Source organism: Crocodylus porosus, unplaced genomic scaffold (assembly GCF_001723895.1).
Source record: "Crocodylus porosus isolate Cpor-Errol unplaced genomic scaffold, CroPor_comp1, whole genome shotgun sequence".
Lineage (NCBI taxonomy): Eukaryota > Metazoa > Chordata > Crocodylia > Crocodylidae > Crocodylus > Crocodylus porosus.
Genome location: NW_017728949.1, coordinates 29,127,997 through 29,155,991, shown reverse-complemented (window position 1 = coordinate 29,155,991; position 27,995 = coordinate 29,127,997). Strand labels below are relative to the sequence as shown.

General features: G+C 42.2%; 1 protein-coding gene across 3 annotated transcripts in view; it reads right to left on the bottom strand.

Moving 5' to 3' along the window:
- HIBCH (3-hydroxyisobutyryl-CoA hydrolase) overlaps nucleotides 1-27,995 on the bottom strand; it is an 85,195-nt gene that overhangs the window by 4,933 nt on the left and 52,267 nt on the right. For 2 of the 3 annotated variants that reach the window (XM_019554317.1, XM_019554320.1), the window contains exons 9-13: nucleotides 24,478-24,564; nucleotides 21,149-21,207; nucleotides 19,490-19,571; nucleotides 6,431-6,550; nucleotides 5,131-5,164 (exon numbers count right to left, since the gene is read on the bottom strand). In XM_019554317.1, coding sequence (XP_019409862.1) covers nucleotides 5,131-5,164; nucleotides 6,431-6,550; nucleotides 19,490-19,571; nucleotides 21,149-21,207; nucleotides 24,478-24,564 — 382 coding nt within the window. The remainder of the gene's footprint in view (nucleotides 1-5,130; nucleotides 5,165-6,430; nucleotides 6,551-19,489; nucleotides 19,572-21,148; nucleotides 21,208-24,477; nucleotides 24,565-27,995) is intronic. The other variant, XM_019554319.1, reaches the window with a different exon arrangement.

The following is a 27,995-nucleotide window of genomic DNA, read 5'->3' as shown; positions in this document are numbered from 1 at the left end:
GGCAGTAGTCCCCCCATCCCCCAGCGGGCTTAGTTTAAAGCACGGTGGAGCAGGTCAGCCAGCCTGGCTGAGAAGAGCCTCCTCCCCAGGGGAGAGAGGTGGAGGCCTGTAGTATGGTCTGCAAGACAGAGTTCCTGCTGCTCTTTTCCTTTGTATTATCTAGACTGAATCTGTGATCCTGTTTTAAACAAAGCTAATAGATAGGCCATTAACTCATGCACTTTAAAAACACTCCAAAAAAAGTTTGTTTCACCATGTGGCAGAATGCCATCTCTGTCTCTCCCCAAACTCTGCTATCAGGTGGATGACAACTCTGACAATTTGGTTACCAGGGCAGACACCCCTGTCCCCATTGACTTCAGGTAACCCTGAGTTGTAACTTGAGCTGGATACATTCCTGAGGGAGGAGAAAACCTGCTCCCTCTGCCTATGTGACTTGCCTCACACACCTGGGCAGGGGCTTAAACTCCCTATTGTTCTAGGCAAAGTAATCATGACTGGGAGGGGCCTAGAGACCCTGCCAGTCCACCTGATAACCAGTGATGCATTTCAAATTGGTTGGCTGGTAGCCAACAGCTGCTGGCCTTCATTGGATCAGGTAAATGAGGTCATAAGGGCTATCTAAGTTAAGGACTGCCCAGGAGGCAGGGCAGCAGCCATGATGAGAACTCTCAGAAAAGCTGGACCATCTGAAACTTGCTCTCTCTCTCTTGAAACACATGTTCAGTGAATTGCTTGCCACTAGAGGGAATCTCCACCTGCCTCTGCATGATACTTGTGAGTAAGCTACTTGAGATCTAACTAGATATATAGCTTGCAGTAACTCAGATGCGTGATCAAAGGCTACCATGCCACTGTTTGCTCTAAGGTATTTCTTTGATATTGCTTCACCCTGTACCCTAGTCCAAACCAATAAAGTCCTCCTCGAACACACAACATGGGAGACTTGTTGGAGGAGGGTCTGGATTATGCCTTGGGGTTCCCTTGGTTCGGCTGACTAAGGGAGACCACTATTTGTGCTTCAGACTGAGGGAAGCACCCCAAGTTCATGCAGTGGGTTGAGTACCCTTCAAGGACTGCTAGACCTGTGTTTCCCAGGGGGCACAGGGCCAAAATCAGTCCAGATCCTGGGTGGTGGCATCGTTACATCCAGGATTGCAGTTGTGCTCCAGGAAGGAGGTTAGCCAGATGCAAAGCACCCCCAGGAAGGGACTCTGAGCCTGGACGATGGTTGGGCGCAGTGAGGTGGATGGCTCAGTGCAGGAAAACCCCATACCGGCCCCACCACACACCATAGCTTTGGCTTTGGAAGAAATCACTCTAGAGTGCCTGGAGAAATATCTGTCATTCTGCTAATTAGCTTGAGTTACCTGGCCATCAGTTAATTTGAGTTAAAACAGGACTATAAATGCTAATCTATACAAATCCCTTGGTGCTAAACAATTGAATGTTATACTGAACGAGACAGGCAGATTCTTGCACCCAGTTAAAAAAAAAAAAGTATAGAAGGTTTAGGGTAACAGAATAAAGCTTCATGAAAAATGTGTGTTTGCTAAATTCCAAGTGTCCTAAATACTTTGCACAACCTTCTATGCCTAGTAGGCAGCTGAAGGCAGGCCTAAGGGCACAATCTGTAAACAAAATAGTTTTCTTAGCAGTTTTTCATGCAATGCTTAACACTATTGATTAAGGAGCAGAGTCCATTACTCTAACTCATACTGGAGACTGCACACAGTTCCACATGAGTAAGAGTGGCACAATCTAATGCTGAATTCATACATAACATATGCTGCAATATTTTCCTCTTGTTCCTAAATGAAATCCTTAGGGAATATGGGCTGTACTACCTCATAAATCAATTACTCTTGATTTCCTTTTCAGAGAAGATTATCACCTCAGTAGAATCATAGAATCAATGAGTCGGAAGGGACCTAGACAGATCCTCTAGCCCGACCCCCTGCCATGGGCAGGAAGGAGCACTGGGGGTCATAAGACCCCAGCCAGGTGCCTATCCAGTCTCCTCTTGAAATAATAATATAATTTGAATCATTCACTCCTGTGAAGAGTGACAGCATTTAAGGCCTACCATAATTTCTTGCTGACAGCATGCCCTGGCATAAGATACACACCTTGTTTCTGAAAGGCAAAATGAAGAAAAGAAAGATCTTTCCTCATTGTAAGTAACGGAGTAGCAGCAGCTAGAGGGCTAAGCCTCCTCACAGTTCTATTCCTGTAGAGCACACGCAGTTACTTGGGAAGGATCACCTTCCTATCCATTACTTATTTCAGAAAATGGGGAGGCAAATTTTAAAAGAGAATTTTACATGGATTTCTTACAAATTTGCTGTTGTGTTAAAAACCAAATGGTAAGTGTTATCTTGGAAGAATCTCGTACCCTGGATAAATATGATCTGTGGCCTTTCCCACTGTGGAGTCTGAGGCCTTGCAATAGCTTGAACCATACATTTCTTAAGGTGGGAAGAAAAGTGGCAAGTAAGTATTTTATACCTGCCTGCTTTCCTAGTTAAAGAAAAATGGAACGCTGACCTCAGACCTTGAATTTTTATCATGTCATTTTTAACACTTCATTTTTAACTTACATCAAAGTTGATGTTTGTGCAGTGGTTCAAATTCATTAATTGCTTTACAAGTCCTATGGCAGTTGCTATTATAAGTCAAATAAAACCTCATAGCTATTTCCTAAGTTTACTAAACAGCAAAACTTTCGTATCTATGATACCCTCTTATGGTGACCATTGGCAAGAACTGAATTCATGTTAAATCTTTACATCCACATGTTATTCAGTTAGGGTAGCTTCTTCACCTTCTACTGATGTTATCAGGTACTTTAAATACCCAACCTTTTACAGAATTAAGGCGCTGGTAATTTGGGGATTACTTTTTTCAAAGAGCTTCTCTCTAAATGCCAGCTTCTACACCATCCATCATTACATTAAATGAGCCCATCAATGGGCAAACACTCTTCTGGTTTTGGGAAAGACCATTCATAGACTAAGGAACTACTCACAGTAAGTAAAAAGCAGACTAGAGCCAAAAGTTATTCAAGAACAAATTATACAAAGTACAGTAAGGCGATAGCACAATTATGTTCCATCACCATTACATGTTCTTTGCATCTGCATGTAATCACGGTATAATACACGAAAGGGACCAAGCAGCAAATTAAAGCTGCCTAGCTGCTGTCTCCTGATGCTTGTTTTTCATTCAGCTGCTTGTGTGGTTATCCTGACAAGCAATTTGTTTCTATCCTCTGCCTTGTTCCCAGATAGCTTTAATGACCTTGTACGTTACAAATGAGAACCACATTTGATGCTCAACACTTTCCTCAGGCTTTGAACAAGACTGTCATTTTCTACACAGCAATGTCTCTGCACCTAGGCAAATTTTTACATGGATTCAGAACTCATCCAAAGAATAGTATCTTTTTAAGGCATAAATGCTTCCATATTATTTTCTAGCCCAGGGCTGTACAACTTCCGCGTGGTGGGGGCTGCATGCCCCACATGTTGCAGATCCACAGACTGCACACAGCATGGGCCATGCATCATGGGTATAGTTTTCCCAGATTCCCCCCTCTTGTTCAAGCAGCCTGCCCCAGCCTAGTCGTGTGTGGAGGGTGGATAGCCTCCTCTTCCCCCAGTCATGCATGCAGCCTGGCTCCCCTCCCCTCAGCCCAGTGCTGGCAACTCAGACCTCTATCCAGCTGCCTCCCACAGCACTGCCCTGCCCCCAGAAGCTGCAAGAGAAAAAGTGTGAGGGGAAGCAGATTTCCTGGCTGCAGTAGCAGCAGGAGCAGTTTCAGGAGTAGTGGCCAAGTGGGAGCCCACAGACCTTATGTTATCCCCTTATGAGCTGCCAGGTAGACAGCACAACAAAGTCATATACAGGTCCTGATATCCTGTACTGAGAGGCCTTTGCCTATGACTAATACTTAGTGCTCATAAAACATTTTTCATCCTCAGGATTTCTATATATTTATAAATCATTTAAATTGTATTGAACATTTTATCCTGCTCCACTGGTCAGTCTTAACTACCTGATATCATGTGCTGTATACTCCTTATGAAAAGGACTGGCTCTATTTGTGTCTCACGCTGTGCTATACAAACTGACACTTTAATAACCAGGACTCCCATTTCTGAATGGGAAAACCAAGACACAAGAAGACTGAGTAGTGTGGACAAGGTCACACAGCACATCTATAGCAGAAGTGAGGACAGCCTGACTTCTACAGCAGATCGCAGTAGAAGAATTGCCCTTCTACTTTCTGCTGTATCCTTTCCTAACTACCCCAATAGTGATAAATGCTAAATTTATTATAAGGGGTATAGGTTGTAGCCATGTTGGCCTAAGGCAGACAAAGTTATTTGGGGAAATCTGGTATCGTTTATGAGACAAACTAAAATAGCTGGAAAAATTCTTCTTAGAAAGCTTTCAGGCACAAACACCCTTCATCAGGCTGAGGAATCATCTGCAGAATTTATTATAAGTCAGTTTATGTATCCAGACGATCTTCTCTGGCAGATTTATACACATTACCAAAACTAGTTCCAGTGTTAATTTTTCATTGAGAAATAATTAATGTATCTGTTACTAGCTTCACCTGTTGATTCTGTAAATCATTTTGGAGTTTCCCATTTTCACTGCTCAATACTGCCCACATTGGATATAGCTTGCTCTTTCAGCTGAATGAGCACAAACAGCTTTCACTGTGCTGTGCTCAAAGTCAACATATATATGTAGAACAAGAGTGGGCAACCTGCAGCATGGCTGCCACAAGTGACATGCGAAGCCTGTGTGTGGCATGGCAGATCAGAAAGAGGGCAGGCAGCAAAGTGGTAGACAGGGTAGGGAGCAGAAAGCAGAGCAGGTGATTAAGTCGGGAACACAGGGCAGGAAGCAGAAAGCATGAGTAGGTGATCACACAGAGAAAGGGGAATTGGAGTAGCACTCAGGAACAGTGTGGGGCTAATTTGTGGCAAGCCTGGCAAAAAGGATGCACCCCACTAGTATAGAACATCAAAATACATTAGAGAGACATAAGAGTCATTGCATTTGGGATTTAGAATGGTTATAGTAATAGAATAAGCTTGATGAATTCTTTCTTACCTGCTCGAACACCTTCATAGAAGTCATGGCCTCTCTGAAAGGCAAAGAAATTGGAGACAATATAATGCATTCTATTTCTCCCTCTTTACTGGGCTCAATACTTTTATATGAAGTTTCAATACTCTATGCAACTCTACTTCCTCTTTTTTTGTCTTGCCTTCCTCTCCTTCATTTACAATTAACTCTCTATACTTAGCAACTGTGCCTGTTACTTCCTTCCCCAAGTCCGGGTTGTGCACCTTCTTTCATACTATATAGCTGAAGCAACCTTCCTGGTCCGCCAACAAAATGCTCTCCTCCCACCCAAATATCTTTCTAAGCTTCCTTAGCATATCTCAACATCTCTTGCCATTTGAACTGGTATCCTGTGCATTTAGTTGACTGAATTACAGTTATGTCCAGCAAGTTCTCCCTCCATGGCATATATCCATATATTTCCTTTGTACAGGAATTTTGCAGAATCCTGGTATACAGGATTGGTCCCTAGCTTGTAAATTCCTTAGAGCAGACCCTTTGTCTTCAACTGATTTGCAAAATACTGTATGTTTAACACATATTACAGTTAAATAATTCTGTTTCACCAGCCTCTGAAGTCCGTTTGAAAGAAGGGCCATTTATTATAAAATATTCCAATTCCTAAGGACACAATTAAGAGAGTGATAACACACATTTCAGGAAAGGAGTGATAGTGATATTTGCAGGTCTGAATGGGATATGCCATTAATTTCTACTGTCTACTCTATAAGATAGCATTGATTCTAAATAAGATTTTCTGTAGGTGTAATGAAAAGTGACCATAGTAAGAGGCTTACTGTCAGGGTTCATTCAGACAGTTAGTCAATGACTGCTATACTGCTGAACCAGAATTATTTCCTCTACACTTTACCTCAGTATACCATAATTTTAAGGTACTCGCATCGTCCCATCTATCAGTTTAACATCCTTTCACATATTTATTGTGACAACATTCTTGGGAGGTTGTCCTCATTTTACAGACAGGACCCAAGGCAGAGAGAAACTGACCTGTCACAGAAAGCAGTGAATTGAACCAGGCCAGACCTAGGTGAATGCCCTCACCACAGGGCCACCTTCCATCTTATTTTAGTGACCATGTTTCCATCCAGTTGCATAAACTGGCATAAAAAGGTAAAGAAAAATGCCAACCTGAACAGACACACCAGTAAGATGCTTAACATTTAATTGTCAGCCATATTCATTGCTGTTATTAACATGAAATACCAAAGTCTGAGATCAGTTTATCATATCTGGAAGGAGTAAAGATGATTAACTTCCTGCTTACCATGCATGCCTGGCTCAGTCTGTATTCCATCGTTAGAACATCTTGCAGGTTCATGGAAGCCCCTTCTTGAAGCTGTCTGAAAGTCATCTTTAAGGATGTCGGTGACATTTTACTAATGGTCTGTGGACGACAATGCACTTCACTTTTTACTCTATTGGATGTTTAGTCAAGTGATTTTCAAAAATGAAGAAAAAATTATTTAGTGCCTTTAAACTGTAAGAAACAACATTCAGCAATATTCTAGAACAGGCGTCGGCAACATCCGGCACCCCGGGCTTGATATGGCCTGTGGAGCCACTGGATCCTGTCCCCGGAGCTGGAGGGCTTTGCCGGTGCCTGCACCCGTTCCCATGCTGGGGCTGGACAGCGAGGAGCTGTGCCAGAGCCAGGCAGCTTTTAGCTGTCCCTGCACCACTGCTGCTTCTCTCCACCCTCCTGGTTCTGGCCTGATGTGGGCCAGGTGGTTTCGCCAGCAAGTCAGAGGAGGCGTGTGGGATTTCCCTGACACTGTGCCAGGAGCTGCACCTGTGCTACCGCTGCTTCTCCCAACCCCCATTCCTTGGCTGCCTCAGGGGGTACATCTTTCATGCCATGGGGAACTGGGTTGAGGCACCTCTGCAATGCCAAGGCTACCCAAATTACACTGGACCAGATCTGGGTTGTTCCAGCCACCTTTGGGGCAGCTCCTTCACTTCTGAGGTTTGGTGCATATAGAACGGGGGGGTGGGGGGGGGTCCTTGGCACTTAGAAGCTCTGAGGAAGTGCTGTAAATATACCATTAGATCTATAGATAAAAGGCAACAGTAAGTGTAAAATGTTGTTGTTTTAACCCAGGGCTGTCCATCTTCTAAGCCTCTGGGGGCTACAGGCCACACCAGGGAAGCAACGGGCTGCATAGATGCTCCCTTCCCTCTCCCTATCCCCCAACACCACACCTTACTCCACCCCCACATTAGTCCACGTGGGCATCCCCTCACCACTTCACTGGGCACTGCCTCATGGTACACCCCCTGCCTCCCACTGCTGCACCGCACCCACCACCACTGCTCTGCAGGGCAAGAGGACAAAGTGGCAGCTGGAGGCAGGAGGGGGAGTCTGGCAACTCAGGGCTGCTGTTGCAGACAGAGCAATGGAGTGAGAGCCCAGTGGCTCAATTTAACCTTTTACAGGCTCCACGTGGTCCATGGGCCGCCAGTTGGACAGCTCTTTTTTAAGCATAAAGGAGCAGGACTCATGAGACAGCATTTCATTTTGCTCCTTGATATAGACAAACACTATTCAGTTTTCCAACTACAACTGTGAAGTGTGGCATTATATAAAAGATTACAATGCCTATAGGTTGCAGTATGTTAGATATTTGTTCCTTATTTATAGAGCTTTCTCAGTGTTTACAGAATCCATAGCAAGACGCAATTCTTAATTACAATGTGTTTTAAAAGGAAAGACTTAATGAAGTGTCAGAAAATAACACAGTGACTTTAGACATCTAAATTTAAATCTACAGCTGTAACGAGAAAAACATAATTGGAATCCTGGCTTTACCAGTCTTCTCTCAGGGCTAGGATGTCTATAATGTCATCCAAAAATAAATATTCATATATGCAGTTAAATCTGATGACAAGCAGTTTGTTGGAAACCTTTTTGACAAATTATCCATTAGAAAAAAACTTATCCTGCAGTTACAGAATACTGTAGCCATAAATTGGTCCTCTTTTAAAACCATCTTGCAAATTTTTAATAAAAGGTGATTGATATGTGGCTGTTCAGTATGGCAATGGTATAACATTGAATATATATATTTTCCACCACAATAGAAGCCAGAATAAAGTATCAGTTAACATAAGCATGAATAGTCTACTTTGTTTTTCAAGAGTATATCATAGGATCATAGGAAAGTAGGATGGGATGGGACCTCATGAGGTCATCTAGTCCAGCCCCCTGCTCAAGGCAGGATCATCCCTGACTAAACCAATTCCAAATGGGGTTTTTACAGACCAATCCTTGATGGTTAGAGTTCTTCTTTTTGAAGAGTAAGGAAGGCTAATCTGGAGCTTTGACTTTCAACCTACATGTCTGTAAAATGACTAATGGCCTATTTCAATCAATGGGAAAACTCTTCTTGACTTCAACAGGGCTTGAATTCACCATTTTTCAAGTGCAGGTGCACTGGGAAAAATCCTGGCATCTGCTGAAGTTGGTGGGGTTTGCCATCAGTTTTACTGGGGCCATGATTTTGCAGGCATAATGCAGAGAACTAAAATAAATTAACTTTGATTTGTTCATTGGTATTTAGGAATAAACCATTTTTGTGCTTCAGGTGCAGAGGGGTGTATATCTATAGGTATGTGTAGTATACAGTACATGTATTACATATGTAATGTAGAGTGCGTGTGCATATGCATGTATTATAAATGAGCACAACTGAAAAATCTAATGGAGTATTTTTTGTTTGAAAGTATTAAGCTATTGATGTTAATAAGATGGAATTAATAGTATGGGCTGTGACCCAAGTAGGCAGTGGTTATGTGAGCTGCCTTCTACCACTGGTGTTAAGAGAGGTCTCGTAAGGTCCCAGTTATTTCAGAAGAATAACCACAGCATTTTACTTTGCTCTCTTGTTCTTTTTCCATAAAAAACCTACTAGTTTCTTTCAGAGGTAGATATTAGTTGCTAAGAAGGTTTCTCATATGCAGCATACCATACAACTGCAGCATGTAGGGGGGTTCCAAGGGGAGGGTTTGGGGGATTTCTTCTTCTAAGAGCTTCAGAAGTAAAGGAGAGATCTTTCCATCTTTCTAATCCTGATGCTCCTAATTATTCTTTCAGATGAATATGCTTGTTAAGATGAATTGGTGCCTCCTGTCTGTTCTAAGGACATACGCAACTTTGGGCCTATAGTTCAGGCTTATTAACTTACCATATATTGTTTTCCTGTTACAGCTATCTTGGGTTTATTGCTTTACTTATTTGGGGGGATGAATAGCTTAAAAATATGAACAGCTTACAAAAGACCACATATTATTCATTCATACAGGGAAGTGAAGACTGTCTTCCTTGAACTCAGTTGAACCTAACATGAATTAAAAAAGGGAATAGTTTGGTTAAAGAAATAATTTCTTTTCAGTTGCTCTTAATCTGATAGGCCCTTTTCATTTCTGGTACTCCTCTATGAAACATAATTAGGAGCATCAGGATTAGAAAGATGGAAAGATCTCTCCTTTGCTTCTGAAGCTCTTAGAAGAAGAAATCCCCCAAACCCTCCCCTTGGAACCCCCCTACATGCTGCAGTTGTATGGTATGCTGCATATGAGAAACCTTCTTAGCAACTAATATCTGCCTCTGAGATAGAAAAGGAATGAGTTGCATTAGGAGGGGGGAAAACTGTTCTTTGTTTGTTTCCCCCAAACTGATCCCCTCCTCCTCCTTGCACAATCAGTTTATTTATAGATAGGCTGGTGAGTCATTTTCTGCATTGCACCCATCCTGGATGCTGTTTTTTCTTTTCCTGTTCTTTTTTCCTTTCACTTGATTTATAGCAGTGCCCCCTCCACCTCCAGCTTTTCTGATTTTTCCTCAGGCAGCTGCTGCGTGTACTAGATTAGTAAACTGCTGTTCTCTGATCATTCCTGCTCCAGTGCTCTCTATCCACAATGCACTGGGTACACTGGGTTTGCATACAGCATTTGGCCTGGGCCCATCTGAGACTTTAAGACCAGACAAAGTGTCACCCAACAAATGGGCAGAGGGAACTGTGGAAGGTAGAGCAGATACAGCACAACAAGGTAGCTAGCAGCAGGAGGTATTTGCTGGAACTCAAAGCATACAGTTTAAGCCAGTATTTATTCTTTCCAAAGGAGTTTCTCCATCAAACCAGCTGCCAGACGCATGCAAAACAGCATGGTAAAACTTGAAGCACTAGTTATGATTACAGGATCTACTGTTTGCACAGCAGCTGCAAGTTGTTAGCAAAAATGGGTCAACTGCTGTCTGGAGAGAGAGGGATAGAAATCCATGTGATTGCAAGCCAGAAAAATTGTTGATGACTGGAAATCTGCCATTTCAGCTTTCAGGTTAAGAGTCTGATGTCCTTGTTGGAAATAATGTGAATAGGTAAATCTTACCATCTGCCACTTCTGGCTGAAGTGGTAGCGAATTGCCTACAAATTGGAGCATAGTGGGGATGAGGAAGCTTTTAGTCATTCTTGTAGAAAAAAATGTCAGTTTTAAGTTGAAAAAGAAAACATTTTTTTTCAGATTAATGATGTTCATGCTTCTGCTCTCCTCTTTCTCAAAATAAATTTCAGAGTTCAGTTCTATTTTCTTGACTACAGTTTTCATCTCTGGCATGCTGTCTTGCAATCACAGACTTGTTGGAAGTGTTAGGCTCTTGGAATTTGTTCTCTTATTTACAGTGACAGGATGCTCTCTTTCATTTTGGTTTGTAATGTCAAAAAACTTCATAAAAATCTGATCTTTGTAAATATGGAGCCACCTAACAGAACTGCCATTCTTAATCTCAAGTACTTCTCGTGGTTAGACTGCCTGGCTGCACAAGGCTGTAGCACACTGGGGTCACCTAGCTGGAGCAGTTCACTGACTCCAGGGGAAGGGATTCTCTTCCCACTTTAAGGAGAAAAAAAAAGAATAGCTGCTGCACTAGGAGGCAGCAGACAGGGGGAAAAAAATAAAGACTAAGGAGCAGTGGAACAATTTTAAGGACACTTGGAAGCTTTTTGGAGTCTGCGTGTACAAAACAGATGCTAGGACTTAGAAATGTTGTATTGCGTATATGCTGTTGTCATGACTGAACTAGGCTTGTGTAATGATACATACACAACAGAGTGGTGGTCTTCTATTTGACCTCATTTTAAATTTATTTTTAAATCTGATTATCTTTTGATGGGAGGCAGAGCCGACCCCAGTGGGGTAATGGTACCTTAACACTGCACGGGGCCATAGTACCCCCACAAAGGGGGGGGGTGTCTCCGTGCTTCCTCCGTGGTGTGGGACTGAAACGCCAGCTCCAGGTGGGCCCTGTAGGAGTGGCTGTGGCCACTCCACCAGGCCCCCACAAAGCTCAGGGCCCAGGGCAGCCACCCCGATACCCTAGGGATGGCTCTGATGGGGGTGAGATTTCTTTTCTCAGGAATTTGTTCATGAGATCCCATCAAGATCCTCAGCTGGTGATGACCAGTTTGTTTATGATAGTGACCTCAGGATACAGGGAACCGCTCAATGGGTAGTCCATGCTCCAAAAAAGTTGAAGAGATCACAGGGGAAGAGGTAAGATGAACACTGAACTTTATTCAAACAATAAAGTTGAAAAGTGAAGCCACTGGCCCAAAGTCACACAGTGAATCAGTGGCCAAACTAAAGAAAAAAGAACCCAGAACTCCCAAGTTGTAGCTCCAATTTATTCAACTAAATGAGAGCTGCAACTTTAAGGCATCACTAACCGGTCATCATTATGAAATATAATGTGGTATGTATAGCATGAAAGGAACTATCATAACTGTTCCTTCCTCTCATCCACACTACGGGATCCAACAGGCTTTTTGCCATCTACCCATTTTTACAGTGAAGGAGAAAAAGGTTTTTATTTCATTTTTAAAAAGTAGATGAGCAAGATCTGGGTGCTGCCAATTGATAATGACTAGAAAGTTGTTTTGGAAAAGCCAAGGGTAGATAATGGACTGAGAACTATTAAGTGCCTGGAGATTTGTGCTCTCCCAAAGTCTGAATACATTGTTGCATTTTCCCTACAGTTTTATCATCACTACTCTTGCCCTAAAAGCAAATTATGACAAGCATTAGCACAATGACAAAATGAAATGATCTTTTATTTATAGCAATAGGGAATAGAGTCTTAATGAGTGCCTTTAGCAAATACCATGAACATTAGATACAAAATTTCTGTTCAAATCATTTGACAACCATTCTTTTCTTCTCAAATAGATATATTATTCAAGACCACTGGAAATCTGTTAGAAATAAGTTAAACTGTGTTGAACATGGTCTGCACATGTTCTGCAAAAGATTTTGGAATATCTGAAGGTTAATCAAGCAAACTCGCTCAGAAAGGATAGCAACACACTAAGTGTTCTTAGACTATTTAATCTTTCCAATGTAATTTTATACAAGTGTGTTTAACCCATTCTCTTCTATTTAAAACAGAATATCTTCAACCTTTATTCCATATAATCTTGTATTCCTTCTTTGACATCCTCCCTAATGAGTTTCCAATATCTATATATTCTTTCCCTTTCCCCTGGACAGTTTGGAACTCCCTTAAGCGAGCCATCTCCTCTTTTCCTTCTTTCCTAAACTCCCATGCAAGGTAAATTTCTTACAGCAGCCTGCACAGAACCCGTGAAGCCAAGGCTAGCCTTGCTCCCAGTACTCAAGCTCAATCATCTTTCTACAATGTTCTGCAGCTTGCAGTACAGACATACCCATCTGTCTGAGTTCTTACATGGACACTCATAACTCCTGTTCTGAACCTCTTCACCAAAGTATTTGGGAAACAGGTAACTGTGCTCCTCTATTTTTAAAGTAACCAAACAGGTGAGCATTTTCATTTCTGCAAGGATGAAAACTCATTTCTTAAAAGGATAGAATAGGCACAGGCTCTGCTGCTCGTTCTCTTCTTCTAAATAGGTTCTTGCACCGTGCTTACTGGCACAGAACCTGTGCACTCCTCTCCTCCTTGCCAAGATCTACCTTGACTGCCTATCAATGCTCCTCTTTCCCAAAATGGACCCATCACAGGCTGCAAGGGGGAAAGCAGTTCTCCTGCTAATGACGATGAATGATGCACCTTCTTCCACTCCGTGGAAGGCCACTGAAGCAGAGCCTCAACTCCATTGTCGCACTCTACTGCCAGCAGTTGAAAAGGAGAAACAACTGAGAGCAACTGCAGAGAAAGGATATCAGGACCAAGAGATCCAAAAGGATGGTAAGTGTGTACCTATAATAGTAATGGACAGGGGAATGGGTGGAGGAGAGAAAGAGGAGGGTAACAGGATACTGTAAGCAGGCATGAGAAGGACAGACCATGCATATATACATAAACCAAATTTTTATTAAGGCCTAAAGTAGATAAATTTACTAATATTTCCATCCCCAATACCCAAAAGGAGGCACAAACCCCCTTTGGGTGCACAACTGTATGTAGGGAGAAACAGATGAGAGTCAGCTGCATAACTGTAGGAGGCAGGCTGCCTGTGATGGGTATGTGGAGAAGTTGTGGGCACAAGTGGCTGAGGCAGATATAAAGAGAATGAGGAGGAGGAGGAAGGAAACAGAAAAGAAAAGAAAACAGTCAGAAGGGGATATGATTCTACTCCTAAGGCATGGATGGGAAAAGTGCAGGCTGGGAATAGATTGGCCCCTGGGCACTCAATAAAACTGGCAGAGAGGAAGCAAACCATTTCATACCTGTTTCAGAAGCCTGTTCACCCACCCATAGAGCTTTGGTTTCTTTTTAGCCTTGAACAATTAGATATTTGGGGCCTAATCTAACACTCACCAGAAACAATGAAAGGTTTCACAGGAGGAAGGAAGCTGGGCGACTAAAGGTACACAAACATGAGCAGGGTTAATCTGAAGGCCAGATCCTAATGTGGAGGTAAGCGCATGGGACTGGGTTCAAGTGCAATCCAGTGCACTGGCATGACAACTGGCCTTGGAGCAACCCCATGCAGTATGGTGATCCTATGCTATCTGGTGCAGGGGGACATGTCATCCAGACCACCCTCATGGGTCCAAAAAATTTGGCAGTGAAGGAGCAGCAGCATTAATTGCTACAGCTTCCAGAGGTACAACAGTTTCTGGGGCTGTGGGGAACTCCACAGGCTGGGTGGCACAGCTCTGTGGGCCAGAGATGAGTACCACTGACCCATAACGTTTAAGAAAACATTTTCTTTTAACAAGCAGCATACACAAAATAGCAGATCTAATAGGGTGGAGTGAGCTCCATCGACACTCTTTAAGGGCAGCATTCCTTTGGAACACTGAATTACTTTATTAGAAGTAATAAAGCCCCGTATATACATGCATACACACACACACTCCCCCTTCCTCCTAATAGAAACATCTAGTTGGTTTTTGGTTTGTATATTTGCATGTTATAAACCACTAAGTCAACAATTATGACTCAATCTGGACAAGTCGTGGTTAAAAGCCAAATGATGTAATAAACACAAATGACTAACTATCCGACTGTGCTTTTCTGGTCTTATGTCTGTGGTCTCCACCTGTGATTTTGACTAATGACATTCATTACACAATTCTGATGCATGTAGATACTGCTATATTTAATACAGGTATTTTCCCAAAAAAATAAGCCTGGCTTGCAAGAGTCTCTCTCCCACCCCTTTTGACTTCACTTACTCTTCTAACCTTCCTTCACTGGTGACCAGGCAACTCTAAACAGAGTGCTGTGAATATAGGCTGAACTGACTACTGTCTTACACAAAACAGGAGTGGTTTTTCCACTATGCCATTTTCTAGACGTGGAGTTTTTGGGGGGTTGGTACAAGAAAAGCAATAATTATTAACATTCTGGAGTTTGCAAAGAACTAACAGACAACAAAGGCTACTGGAGTCGGACAATGGGGGAAGATACATCCTGACCCTCTTGGTATCAATGCCAACAAGTTTTCTAACTTCAGTGGGATCAGGTTTTCACACTAAATTGCAACATTTTAAATCTAGGCTTTCAGCACCCTACTCTTGTACATAAATAATGTGTGACAAGTAAAACACTCTCCCTCCATTGTGGTTTTTGGCAGTAAAAGTTTCACCCAAAAAGTTCTCATCCAACCTCTCTGCAAACTTGAAAGTTTCCATTTTTCAATAGCAAGGAGAGAAGCAGCATAACATCATCTCTACCTCACTGCTCCAGCACTCTACCTTGGAGAGATCACCAAGGCAAAAAGAAGAGCTATCACACACTTTCTAGACTCCTGTTGTTACTGGTAAACCTGTCAGCTAATGCTGACAGAGATGGTGTTTTCCAAGTTGTATACTTAGAGATGCACAAAGCTCTACGGTCAGGGGCAGTATCTTCTATTACACCAACTAAATAGTAGCAAAAAACCTCCTTTCCTTTGTAAGCTTTCAGGCACATACACCCTTCATCAGGCTGAGGAGAATTCAAAGATTATAAAAATCCCCATAGGTAGAATATAAACTCCATTTTGTACAGGGGAGGAAGAGGCTGGGAGTTTATTCCATGGAAGATGCTGTATTTTAGCCATTTGGAAAAGTAAACTTCATTGCTAACAAGAAAGGTGGATTTTTTTCACCTCCCTGGCTGCCTCTAACATCAGACACCTCCAAGGAAGGTGGCAATCTAATCTGCACATCACAGAGCAGCATTCTCACAAAAAGACTCTCAGATGGTACCCTAAAATGGCTGCCCTCATTAGACACCTGGAGGCTGCCAGCTCCAGGGCCTTAAAGTGGCAGGCACACAGTGCCCTGCCACACTGTGGATGACACCAACCTGGGGGTAGTAGATGATACAGTGGTGTGTAGGGCTAGGATTCAGAGAGACTTTGACAAATCGGAGGACTGGACCAAAGAAATCTCATTAAGTTCAGTAAGGAGAAGTCTTCTAGCTGGGATTGGTCCATGGAACAGTCCCATGGACCGCTACAGTCTAGGGAGCAACTGACAAGCAGCAGCCCTGCAGAAAAGGACCTGTGGTATACAGTGGACAATCAGCTGAATATAAGCAAACAGTGTACCCTTGCTGCAAAGAAAGCTAATGGCATACTGGGCTGCCTTGGTAGGAGCACTGCCAGTAGATTGAGGGAAGTGATTATTCCTCTCTGTTCAGCACAGGTGAGGCAACATCTGGAGTACTGTTTTCAGTTTTGGGCCTCCCACTGTAGAAAGGATGTAAGCAAATTGGAGAGTCTAGCAGAGGACAAGAAAAGTGGTTAGGGGGCTGGGACACATGACCTATTTAGTTTGGAGAAGAGAAAACTATAGGGGGATCTAACAGAAGCCTCCAACTACCCGAAAGGTGGTTACAAAGAGGATGGAGCTAGACTGGTCTTAGCAGTGGCAGATGACAGAACAAGGAGCAATCATCTCAAGTTGCAGCAAGGGAAGTTTAGGTTAGATAGTAGGAAAAACTCACTCACCAGGAGGGTAGTAAAGCACTGGAACAGGCTACCTAGAGGTTGTGAAATCTCCAACCTTATAAGTTTTTAAGACCCAGCTAGACAAAGCCTTGGCTGGGATGATTTGGTTGGGGATGGTCCTGCTTTGAGTAGAGGGCTGGACTAGGTGACCTCCTGAGGTCCCTTCCAACACTAGTTTTCTATGACAGAGGGAATGTTATGATTATCTATTTTAAACTCCTATATAAACACAGGCCCTAGGCTCTTTCCCAGTAATCATTACATCAAGCCAAGAGTTCAAGGATCTGTCACCAACCACACAAAGGAATAAATAAATTAGCTGACACAATGTACTATCAAATGCACAAACTAGAGAAGGTATTTCCCACTAATTACTTTAAAAGTCACTATCAGCCAGGTTACAGGTTACTCACACACAGGAGGGATCTGCAGATGCAAGCAGATGTCCTACATAATTTCACATTAGTTTAACACTTCAGTTTACCTCCATACCCAGGAGGACCAGAAACTTAATAGTTGTTTTTACACTGAAGAGCAGATTCTGCAGCACAAGTTTTGGTGCACAGCAGGATACATTCTTCAATCAACCTGGCAGTTAGGAATCATAACACAGATAATGCCTCATGACCACATTTCAGTATGGTTCCAGTGTTCAAATGAAGATGAAAAGACATTAGCCCAACAGCAGGACTTCTTCCATTAATTGCAACTTTAAGCTGGCATCAGAATTTTGCTAGAGAAAAGCCTGTGCTCTAACAAACTGTGGAAAATGTTTGAAACAACCTTTTACAAGTCAGCAGTCTACTTATACTTTGAGGGAAAAATGAAAGAAAATACATTAAGAAACACTGCTTCTTTCTGACTAATGGAGTCAGAAGCGTACAGCTGAATTAATGTAATAAGAATGTGCTTTCATAAGTAGTAGTTACTTCCAAAATTCAGCACTGTGGTTAAAAATAAGCACCTCCTAATGGTGACTATTACCACAGGAAAACAGTTTGCTGTTTCCCCAAGTGAGCATTTGAAAAAAAAAAAAGGCTGGCTTGGCACTTTTAGCAACTAGAGCAACAAAGTAAGAAATTACCAAAGAAACTTCCATCACAAGCAAACCTTAGAACAGGAGGGTCCAACCTTTTTGAATGTGGGGCTGGATTATGAACTTTTTATCACCCAGTGGGCTGGTGAGCAATATTCAAAGACCTCACAGGAAGCGGTATCACATCAGGAAGTGATGTCACGTGACCTTTGACACCAATGAAGCTGCAGGAAGTGACAATGAAATGGGTCTGGAAATGTGGTTTAAAATCCAAAATAAAAACAATACAAAAGCAACAATGAAATAATACCAAACACTTGACTAAAATAAACACTTTTGCTTCTACTCACTTCTCAATGAATGAAAGAACAGGAATCAAAGGCGGGTACAAATGCACCCCCCCACACACACACACACACACACACACACACACACACTCCCCAATCCAACCCTACTAACATCCAGCAGTCAATTTGGATTTTGAAGAACAAGACCTGGGGTCTTTGTAGCCACTTTTGTGTTATTCTGTGGAAAGAGCAGCAGCTGGCTGGAGAGAAGCCAGCGAGAGCTTACATGTGAAACGGCCTTCAAAAAACCCCAAAAAGCCACTGAAACAAAAAACAAAACATCAACAACCTACATCTCTTCAGCCCAGCTAGGAAGCCAGCTCACAAATGAAGCTGATGGCTAATCCTTTCCTCTCTGGCGTGGACCCAACCTGGTGCTGACCCCTGGCTCTGCTGGGAAGGGCTGTCTGGGGAGCGAGCCTGGCTAATACCTCCTGCCAGGGTGCTGCTAGCTGAAATGCTGGGGTGGGGGTGCAACAAATTCAACACTTTGAGGAGAAGCTGGAGCGCACATATTTTTTACAGGGGTATAGGTTGTAGCCTTGTTGGTTTAAGCACATCAGCGGATCAGGTTCTTTGGGATCCAGGAAGAGTATAGACCAACTGTAGATGCTTCCTCAGCCTGAAAAAGGATGTTTGTACCCAAAAGCATGCAAAGAAGAATTTTTCAAACTATCTGAGTTGGTCTACTAAAAAAATATTTTTTTTACATTCTCTTGGTGTAAATATTTTCCACCTAGTACAAAAAAAGCCCAGGGCCCAGCAAAGCCCTGAGCCACAGCAGGGCAAGAAGCCTCCCTGCCCCCCCTAAACTGGACACTGCCACTGCCACTGTCTCCTGTTCTTCCCCCACAACCAAGGACGGGTGTCAGGCACCAGGCAGGAAGGGCCCCAAGGCCAGCTGCTGCTCTGTTCCACTCCTCTACCTGCATCGTGTCCTGACAGTTACCTTGAGCGGCATGGCCTGAGTGCATCCGTACAGAGAGGAGGCCGCCATGTTTTCATCCGACAACAAAACCAGCCCCCTCTCCCCCCGACAGGAAAACAACACCCTGGCTGCAAGGGTTCTGCCTGCCCCTAGTGGCCTCGGCGCATGCGCAGAAGGGCTCCTCCCCTGCCTAAAGTGTTTACTTTTGTTTCCCGTTGCAGCACCTTGGGCCTCAGAAAATGGCTTGGCGGCCTACAGGCCGTATGTTGGACAAGTCAGCCTTAGAATAAAATAAAGGAATAGTATGTGGTCAGTAGTAGATGCGTTTGGGGAATGTAGAGAATGATACAATAGTACAATAGTTATGAAAAAGGAGGTTCATCCTGAAAGTTACACATGTGCCTAACTTTCTCGTATGCGACTAAAACCTACTGCCTGAATCCTACAAGGTTACGCACCCAAGTTTAGTACATCTGCTCTACAAGTAATTCTAATAACTTTAGTCAAATTGCTGCAGAAATATACCAGTACAAGAAAGAGGAATTGGGTCAAACACCTTTAATCACGAAGGTAAAACATATAACTAAACATTACCTCTAGCTGCTTAAGAGCAAAAGGACCACCATCCTTCTTCAAATTCTGCATGATTTCTTCCATGCTGCTTGCTGAGAACATACTGGAAATAAAAGTCTCATATCAGCACATGCAGGGTCTAATTTACCTTCCTTTCCCATACAAAATACCAGGCACTTGGAAAATTAGAAAGAAAATTTTCACTAGACCATTAAATTTATTCCCTACAATATTATTTGTCTACTTTGTCCAGTCTGGTCTCAAACACCTCAATCAATGAGGTTTCCACCACTCCATTCTGGTCAAGCCTATTAACATTCTAATAAACCTCAGTTATGAATACTGGTATTCCTTCTAAGAATAATTTACTTAACATCTACAAGAATGCATCAAACACCACATTATCATCTCCATCATTAACAATTCCCTTTGATGCTTGATGTTTACACCCTTAAAATATTTATAGAATTCTACCTCCTCAGTTGTTTAACCAGCCTATTTTTTATATTCAGCTGTTCTTGTGTTTCCTTGGGAGTAAATCCTTCCACACTTTAAATCAGTGACATGATCATGACTGGTTCAGGAACCCCATGAACAATCAGTGTTAGCCAAAGAGCTACAAAAGCAGCACTACTGAACTGTAGCAAATAAATCTGGGGTATTTGCTATAGTTACACCCTATTTGATACAGACAGTGCATGTGTTGCATTGATCATAATTGCAGGAAATATACTGCCAAAGCATGCAAGTAAAACAAGCACTCCCTGCCCCCCACTCCCCCAAATAATATTTTCTGCAAAGAGCTACAGGTGATAAGTTGAAGAGCTACTCTCCAAGTATCATTGCTTAAATCATTTTTGTTGTTGCCCCCCACCCCTCCAATTCAAATCCATCTCTCAACCTCTTTCTGGTCCATAAGTATCCAAAAAAATGGTCACATGTATAACCTCCTCCAAATAGCCACTGGAGTTACATATGAGAGGCAAAGATTTTTGTGGATGGTATGTTTTATTGCAACAACTGCACAGCCGGATGGGACACTGACATGCTTTCCAGTACCATAGTACCCAACCAGAGGAAAGGTACCACAGTGCCCAAAAGCCTCTGTCCCTCTCAACTATGCAGTTGGTCCAATAAAAGAAAAATGGGTGGACTGTTGGGCTCAACATCTAGTTGGCAGCTGGTATTAGACTAAAGCTAAGCCACTGATTTACCAGATGAAGAATGCAGCAAGATGAGATCCTATACTAAGTGGTGCTCAAACTTCCATCCCTGTGGATCAGATCAGTGGCATGGGAATCAGGCACATGGCACTGATGTGTGGGTGCAATCTGATATGCCAGCCATGCCCTATGCACTGGATTCAGCCGCAGAGTGGCACCATAAACCAGAAATTTGGCAGCAAGGAAGCAGAGGCAGAATTAATTAATTAATTGACACTGTTCTGGGAACAATTAATGCTAGCTCCTCTCCATTGCCAAATTTCTGGACCTGTGGAGAGCACCATGAGCCAGACAGCACGGCTATGCAGGCCGGAATTAGCCAGTAGGCGGAAGGTTGAGTACCACTGCTATACTCTTTTCTTTCAAGTAGTCTATTAAACATCAGTGTTAGCTGTTACTAGATTTAACTTCACATCTCCCACACAAAAAAGGTAAAGTGATAATGCCTGCTGAATACCTGTTAATCTTCTCCATGTGTTCATCAAGTATGAATTGCTTTTCTTGGTCAATTTTGCACTATTTGAAAAGGAAAAAAAATCAATATTTAATTTAGCACATTCTGCAACTGAAATATTATGATGCACTAAAGAAAAATCTATATTAAAAGCTCAGTTAATGTTTACAGCATGTTATCATATTTAATTACCTTTGTCATTTTATGCTGAGATTTTTTAAAGTCCCATCCCGTGACACAGTGATAGTTAGAGTTACTGTATATGTTAAAGAAGTTCTATACATATATTTTGCCAGTTACAAATACAGAGGGCACTAATTCAAATATATTTTCGGAGCTGTCTGAAAAGCTGTAAGAAAGGAAAATAAAGATGAAGTGTATCAGATGTTTGGTTTTCTTAGGATATTTATTCAAGAGTTATGAAACTGCCATTAAAAATTCTTATATCTAGAGCAGAAGACATGATGATTTTCTATTAATATCTTGTCTTTGGAGAAGAATAAAAGCAGCTGGAAGGAAGGAAAGAAAAAAAAAAAAGCAGTTTCTATGCAATCTTTGGGATTTTTCTTGTTTATTTTGTGTCCCAATCCCATTCTTCTGGATATATTTCTTCATTTGAGTTTTCCTGCTTGTTTTGATTTATAATATTAATTACAGGGCTTCTTCTAAACTTTAAGATCAATAAATACACAATTTTCTAAAATTGGGATTAACACTGAAATTATGCTAAAATTTATGAACTGACTATGATTCATACAGCAGTAGCCATTACTGTACTCTCTTTCTACATACTTCTAGTTCTTTTCACATTAATAAAACATTTAGAAGTTTGCACTGCTTGCTACTCATTCAGCTGCTGAATAAGGGGACTGCAAGATGTGATACATTTGAACTACAGTTTATGACAAACATTTTAGACCTGCTGTCATTACAGGGTTTAAGATAAACAGATGTTTCAATGCCGACAGCAGCAGCTGAATCTTGGAAGCAAGTTCCTTGTTACTTCTGTTTCAGTGACTGCCAGCGAGCAGCTTCCATTTCATCACATTTCAGCCTTGCACTTTACTCAGAATGGCAGGAAGTTTTGAGTGGAGTCCCACAGGGGTCTATACTGGGCCCAGTGTTATTCAACATGTTTATTAAATATTTGGATGTGGGAATTAGGGAACTTACTGAAAAAAATCCATAGATAACATGAAATGGAAAAATTACAACATGGATGACTCTTGTGAATTCCAGTTTGTGAGGGGTTGCCTGAGGCCCCCCACCCCCCTCACATTCCCCACCCTGCCCCACATATTGAGGGGGTGGGCTGGCCAATGTTTATAAATGGGTCCTGGTACAAAAAAGGTTAAGAACCACTGATCTAGAGTATTCTGTATAGTTTTAGGCTTCAAATTCCAAAAGTGACATTGAGAAGTTAGAGAGAGTCCAGATGATAAAGCTGGTTTGGAAGGCAAACTATACAAGGAGAAAATGAAAGAAATAAGCATGTTCGGCACTTAAGAGAGGACATGACAGCAGTCTTCAAATATCTGAAGGTCTATCATAAAGGTAAGCGAGAATGCCCTTTCCTTCTAGCTGAAGACAGCAGGAAGTAGACCAATGACTTGAAGTGGCAGCAAATTGGTTTAGACAAGATATCAGGAAAAACATCTTTCTGGGTAGGAACAGTGAGGCAGGGGCACAAACTGCCCAAGGAAGTTGTGAAATCTCCATCATTTGAGGTGTTGAAGGAGAAGTTGGAAAAGCATTGGTCAGGGTTGATCTGAGCATAGCTGTGTCTATGCTATATTATGGGTATTTCCCATGCTTCTGGTTGTCACATGCATCTGAGAAGAAATATTTTCCCCTCTTGCTGTTAAATGTCAGAGGGGGCTTCACATTCCTTAAAAAAAGTGTTGGGTGTTAGCTGCAGCCAAAACTGGGGAGTTTGACCAGGGCATGCCAATGCTCCTGCTGGGACTAAAACCCAGAGGTTCCTGGCTAGACTGTTTGCCATATTTGGGGCCAGGAAACAATTTTATTCAATGAGGTCAGATAAGTACAGATTGGGTGGGGTGTTGCCTTCCTTTGTGGTAGAGGAATGACCATCTTTCTTGCATCTCCCGAGCATATTTTAACAACAGGACATCAACCAGCATTGTCCCTCTGCTTTACCTATGGCAGGTTAGAGTGCTATGCTTTCGGGGGGTGGGGGGAGAAGGATTACCTATCAACAAGGATTTGGGGATGGTTTGGATAGAGATGTTCCTGCCTCAAGAAAGGGGTCTGACTAGATGACCTCTAGAGGTCCCTTCCAGCTCTGCTTTTCTGTACTCTATACTGCAACTTGTAATCTTTTTTGGCTTGTAATTTTCTATTGTTCAGAAACCATTCAGTAACATTAGGCAAGTTAATTTCTTCCACTTATTTTTCCACTGAACATTCTCACAAATGCTTAGAGTAAAACAGATACCAAACCACCTGGGAATTTCCTATTCATTTGAAAGAATACTGCAAATCTTACTAGAAAGTTTGTAGAATACTGAACAAATTGAACTCAAATTATTGTATGCATTTAAAAATGGTTCAAAGTGCTACAAGACTATTTGACAGATACCTGCTGTGTGATATGAATGGAGTAACATTCACCTTCTAAAGTCATTATGAAAAAATTATGAGTTTGAATTTTGGGGAAGTAACAGGGTATCTTTGGAAAAAATAAAACATGCAGAATTTAGTCATAACAAGCACAAACTGTTTTAATGCTGCTTGGTAATATTTGCCAGACTGGGCCTTAAGACAGCAGACAATTGATTGCTGTGCCTCTTGGTCAATTAAATACTTGAAGATTAAATCACATTGCTAGAATCCTGAAATTCCAGATCCCGTGGAGACTTCCCAGTCTGCACATGGTGTTACACTGTCACTCCCTTTTGCTAATGGCTGTGTCCCTTTCCTTTGCACAAGCAATGCTGGGGAAAAAAAAAATCACATTCTGTTTGGGGTTTTTATAGCAAACAAGCTAGAATTGAAGAGTTTCAGTGTTCAACTGATGATGCTAGTAGATGAGAAAAAAGAATCCAAACAACTGGTTTAATTCCATTATCCAAAGTGAAGAAAGGGCAAAAAAATAACACACAGAAAAACAGATTTTAAAATTATAAAATTAAAAATCTTTTACTTTTAACATTAACACTTTGCAATAATGCACAGAGGCTAGCTGAGGCGCATTGTAAGCATATAGCAAAGGTATTTATAACACAGATAGGAACATCTTCATTTACATACACTGAAAGGGAAAATCCCAAACCTTCTTAATTAAACCTTGTAGATAACCAGTCAATTACCTTCAGATGATAAGAGTTCAATAGTTCTGCAACATTTTCTTTTGAAGGTGATTTCAGTGACGTCAAATCTCTCTCCAGAGCAGGCAGCTAGCAAAAAAAAGTCACTTAATAGTCAAATAAAACACCGTGCTTGGACTGCTACTACTTTTAGTACTAAACAATTATGAACTAAAGTCTCTTGGCCTGATGTAAGGAGGTGCTGCGGAGACAATGGGATCAGCAGCTGTTTAGCACCTGTGAAAAAATGAGCCATGTGGATTGAATTATGCCTGCAATGAGCAGCACAACACCTGAGAGAAAGGCTGAAATAAGAAACTACTGTCTCCCATGGTTGGGGAGCCTGGCTACTATGCTAACCTAACTCAGCATGCAAGAACCTCAGCATCTTGACAGCTCCAACAATAGTCACGGTCTCATTCTCTCCTCACCTACTTTGGAAAGGATATCATCTGTCAGGTAGGTTATAATGTGTCATAAATCCAATGTCTACATTTAGTTCATGATTTTTAGTATCCAGGAGGTTGATGAAGTGGAGTTCATAGGCTCCTCTATGAACTCCATTACCTGACATCATAACCTACCTGACATCCGACTCCACAGGCCCCCTTTACTCCCCCCACCCAGCCTGTCTCATCCAATCTACATCTTCACTGACTACCTATCTTATATGCATACCAGCCCAGCCTCTGGCTTCTGTACTTTTCATTCCATCCAGGAAGAGCACACACCAACTGCTGTAACTTCCTCACCTAACAAAGGGGTTTTGAACCCAAAAGCTTGATTAACATTTTTTTTTCCAACTACTGAAGTTATTTTAATAAAAGATATCAGATTCATCTAAAGAACCTTGTCTGCCTTTGTCTTTAGACCAACACAGCTACGACCTACATCACTTATGCAAGGCATACATCCATGTACGTTAGAATAAAGATCAAAAAAGTATTTACTATTTTTAATTTTAATAACCTCCTAAGCACAGCTCTCCAAATGGGATTTGGAGTCAGCAACTGCTTCAGCTAGTATCACCTATTCTTGGCTCTCACAAGAATTCATGCATGGTCTTAAAACATGTTTTTTTGTAGGGGCAAAAGCTAAGTAGACTCTAATAGGCCATTTTTGTAAATTGAATTCTTAAAGACAGTTAGCATTATCCAGAGTACTAATGCAATAACTCAATTAATCTGGGTAGCAAATTATTTTTGTGAGTTGCTTACAGGAACGGAGGCCTGCAAGACAGCACGCACCCACGCAGCACATGTTTCACTGGGAAATATATGCAACACAGTGAAACACTATATATACACTGTCAGGCAGTACACTCTATATGGTGAAAAACAGGCTGTTGGAGTTTTTCAGAGTGTTTCTGGTCTAGGAAGACTGTGGAGTTAGAGAAGTTTCATGGATAGCGCTGAAGCTTGTTTGTAGAAAGTTATACTTGGGATAATTTGCTGAAAAACTGAAGATGAAGCTAGATCTTTAAGATACTCCTGTACTTATTTTCTGTGATGCTATGGCTCCTCATGAATTGTAACGCACTAGAGTCTTTCAAAGGGCCAAAAAACTACATTCAGGAAGTTTGCATATATTAATAAAGTCACTTCATTTAAGTGTTCAGCTGTGAACACACTTTTCATTCACTAAGATAAACAGACACTTTTTACTTTAAGGATAGGCTTCAACAATGAGTAGTATATTAAAAAAAAGTAGATTGGATACTCTGGCAAAGAAGAACTGCATATTGTACTTACTCAAATACAAGACAGCCTCAATTATGAGACAACCCCCCAATAATTAGATTCTATACATGGAAAATTAAAACTTTTAACATTTTCCAGGTGTAGAATCTGATTATTGGTATTTGCCATGATTTTGTCCCTCTCCAACTGCTACAGCAGGGAAAATAAGTCTATATGGCAGGGGTCAGCAACATTTTGGGGGAAAGTGCTGAAAACCACCACATCTTCAACTTGTAAGATGTTGGCGTGCCTGGGGCAGATGGTGGGGAAGCCACAAGGTACCCAATTCTTCTTGAGGCAGTGCAGCCCCGGCCCCTTCCCTGCCATCTGTCCTGAGGCATATGTGCCAAGCAAAATGCCTTTGAGTGCCACATTCTGGCATCCATGCCAGGGGTTGCCTACAGCCTGGTCTAGGGGGTTGTGTAGTCCCCTTACCCTGCCCCATCCCCCAACACTAATACGTAACAAGTTGAAGGGGCAACAGAAGCATTCTAGATGAACTGTTTGAGGCCCCATTTGGTGATGTTTGCCAGACATTTATGGATGGTGAAGAAACAGGAGTCATTGGAAATGAGAAAGCAAGGTGCATCTAAGCAACAGGAATGAAGACTAACTCAAAATGGAAGCTATAGTGACTCACCATGACTTAAAATGAGTCGGCACTGAGGGGGACTGCATGCGACAGGCACTATTAAATATTTTATTCAGATGGGTTGTACTAATCCAGCATTTCTCAACCTTTTAAGTAGCAAGAACCCCCTAACTTCTGAAAATTTTAACAAGTACCCCAACTCTCAATCTTCCAAGGGATTTTATATTTACAAACTAATGTGCGCCGTACAAGAAGGGCTGTGTATATAAAGTTGTGATATGACAGATGTCTGATCTGGTGTGGGTATGGTTGCCACCTTTTACACCATCCACAGGAGGCCTCAAATGCCTCTACACAAACACTTGTAGTACGAGAAAAGCAGGAGGAACTCACCCTCCTGCTAGCTGATACCAACCTGGACATCTTCAAAAAGGGGAAGGAGGAGGACCCGGGAAACTACAGGCCAGTTAGTCTTACCACAATCCTGGGCAAGCTTTTTGAGAAAATTATTCTGGTGCATATCCATGAGGGGCCAGCAGGGGAGATCATGCTTAGGGGCAACCAACACAGGCTCATTAGTGGCACGTCCTGTCAGACCAACCTGGTGACCTTCTATGATCAGGTCACCAAATCATTAGATGCAGGGGTAGCAGTGGACATAGTCTTCCTGGACTTTCAGAAGGCCTTCAACACTGTCTCTCACCCTGTTCTCATTAAGAAACTGGGGGACTGCGGTGTCGACACCCACACAGTCAACTGGGTCTCCAACTGGCTGGAGGGCTGCACCCAGAGAGTGGTGGTGGACGGGTCATTTTCGACCTGGGGGGATGTGGACAGTGGGGTTCTGCAGGGATCAGTCCCCAGGCCCGCACTGTTCAACATCTTCATCAGTGACTTGGACGAGGGGGTAAAAAGCACCCTGTTCAAATTTACTGATGACACTAACATGTGGGAGAATGTGGGCATGCTAGAAGGGAGGAATAGGCTGCAATCAGACCTAGACAAGTTACAAGGGTGGGCAGATGAGAATAGGATGGGATTCAACACAAGTGCAAAGTGATGCACCTGGGGAAGAACAACCAGCACTATACCTACAGGTTGGGGAACTCCATTCTTATCAGTACAGAGGCGGAAGAGGATTTTGGAGTCATCATTGACTCCAAGATGAACACGGGCCGGCAGTGTGGGGA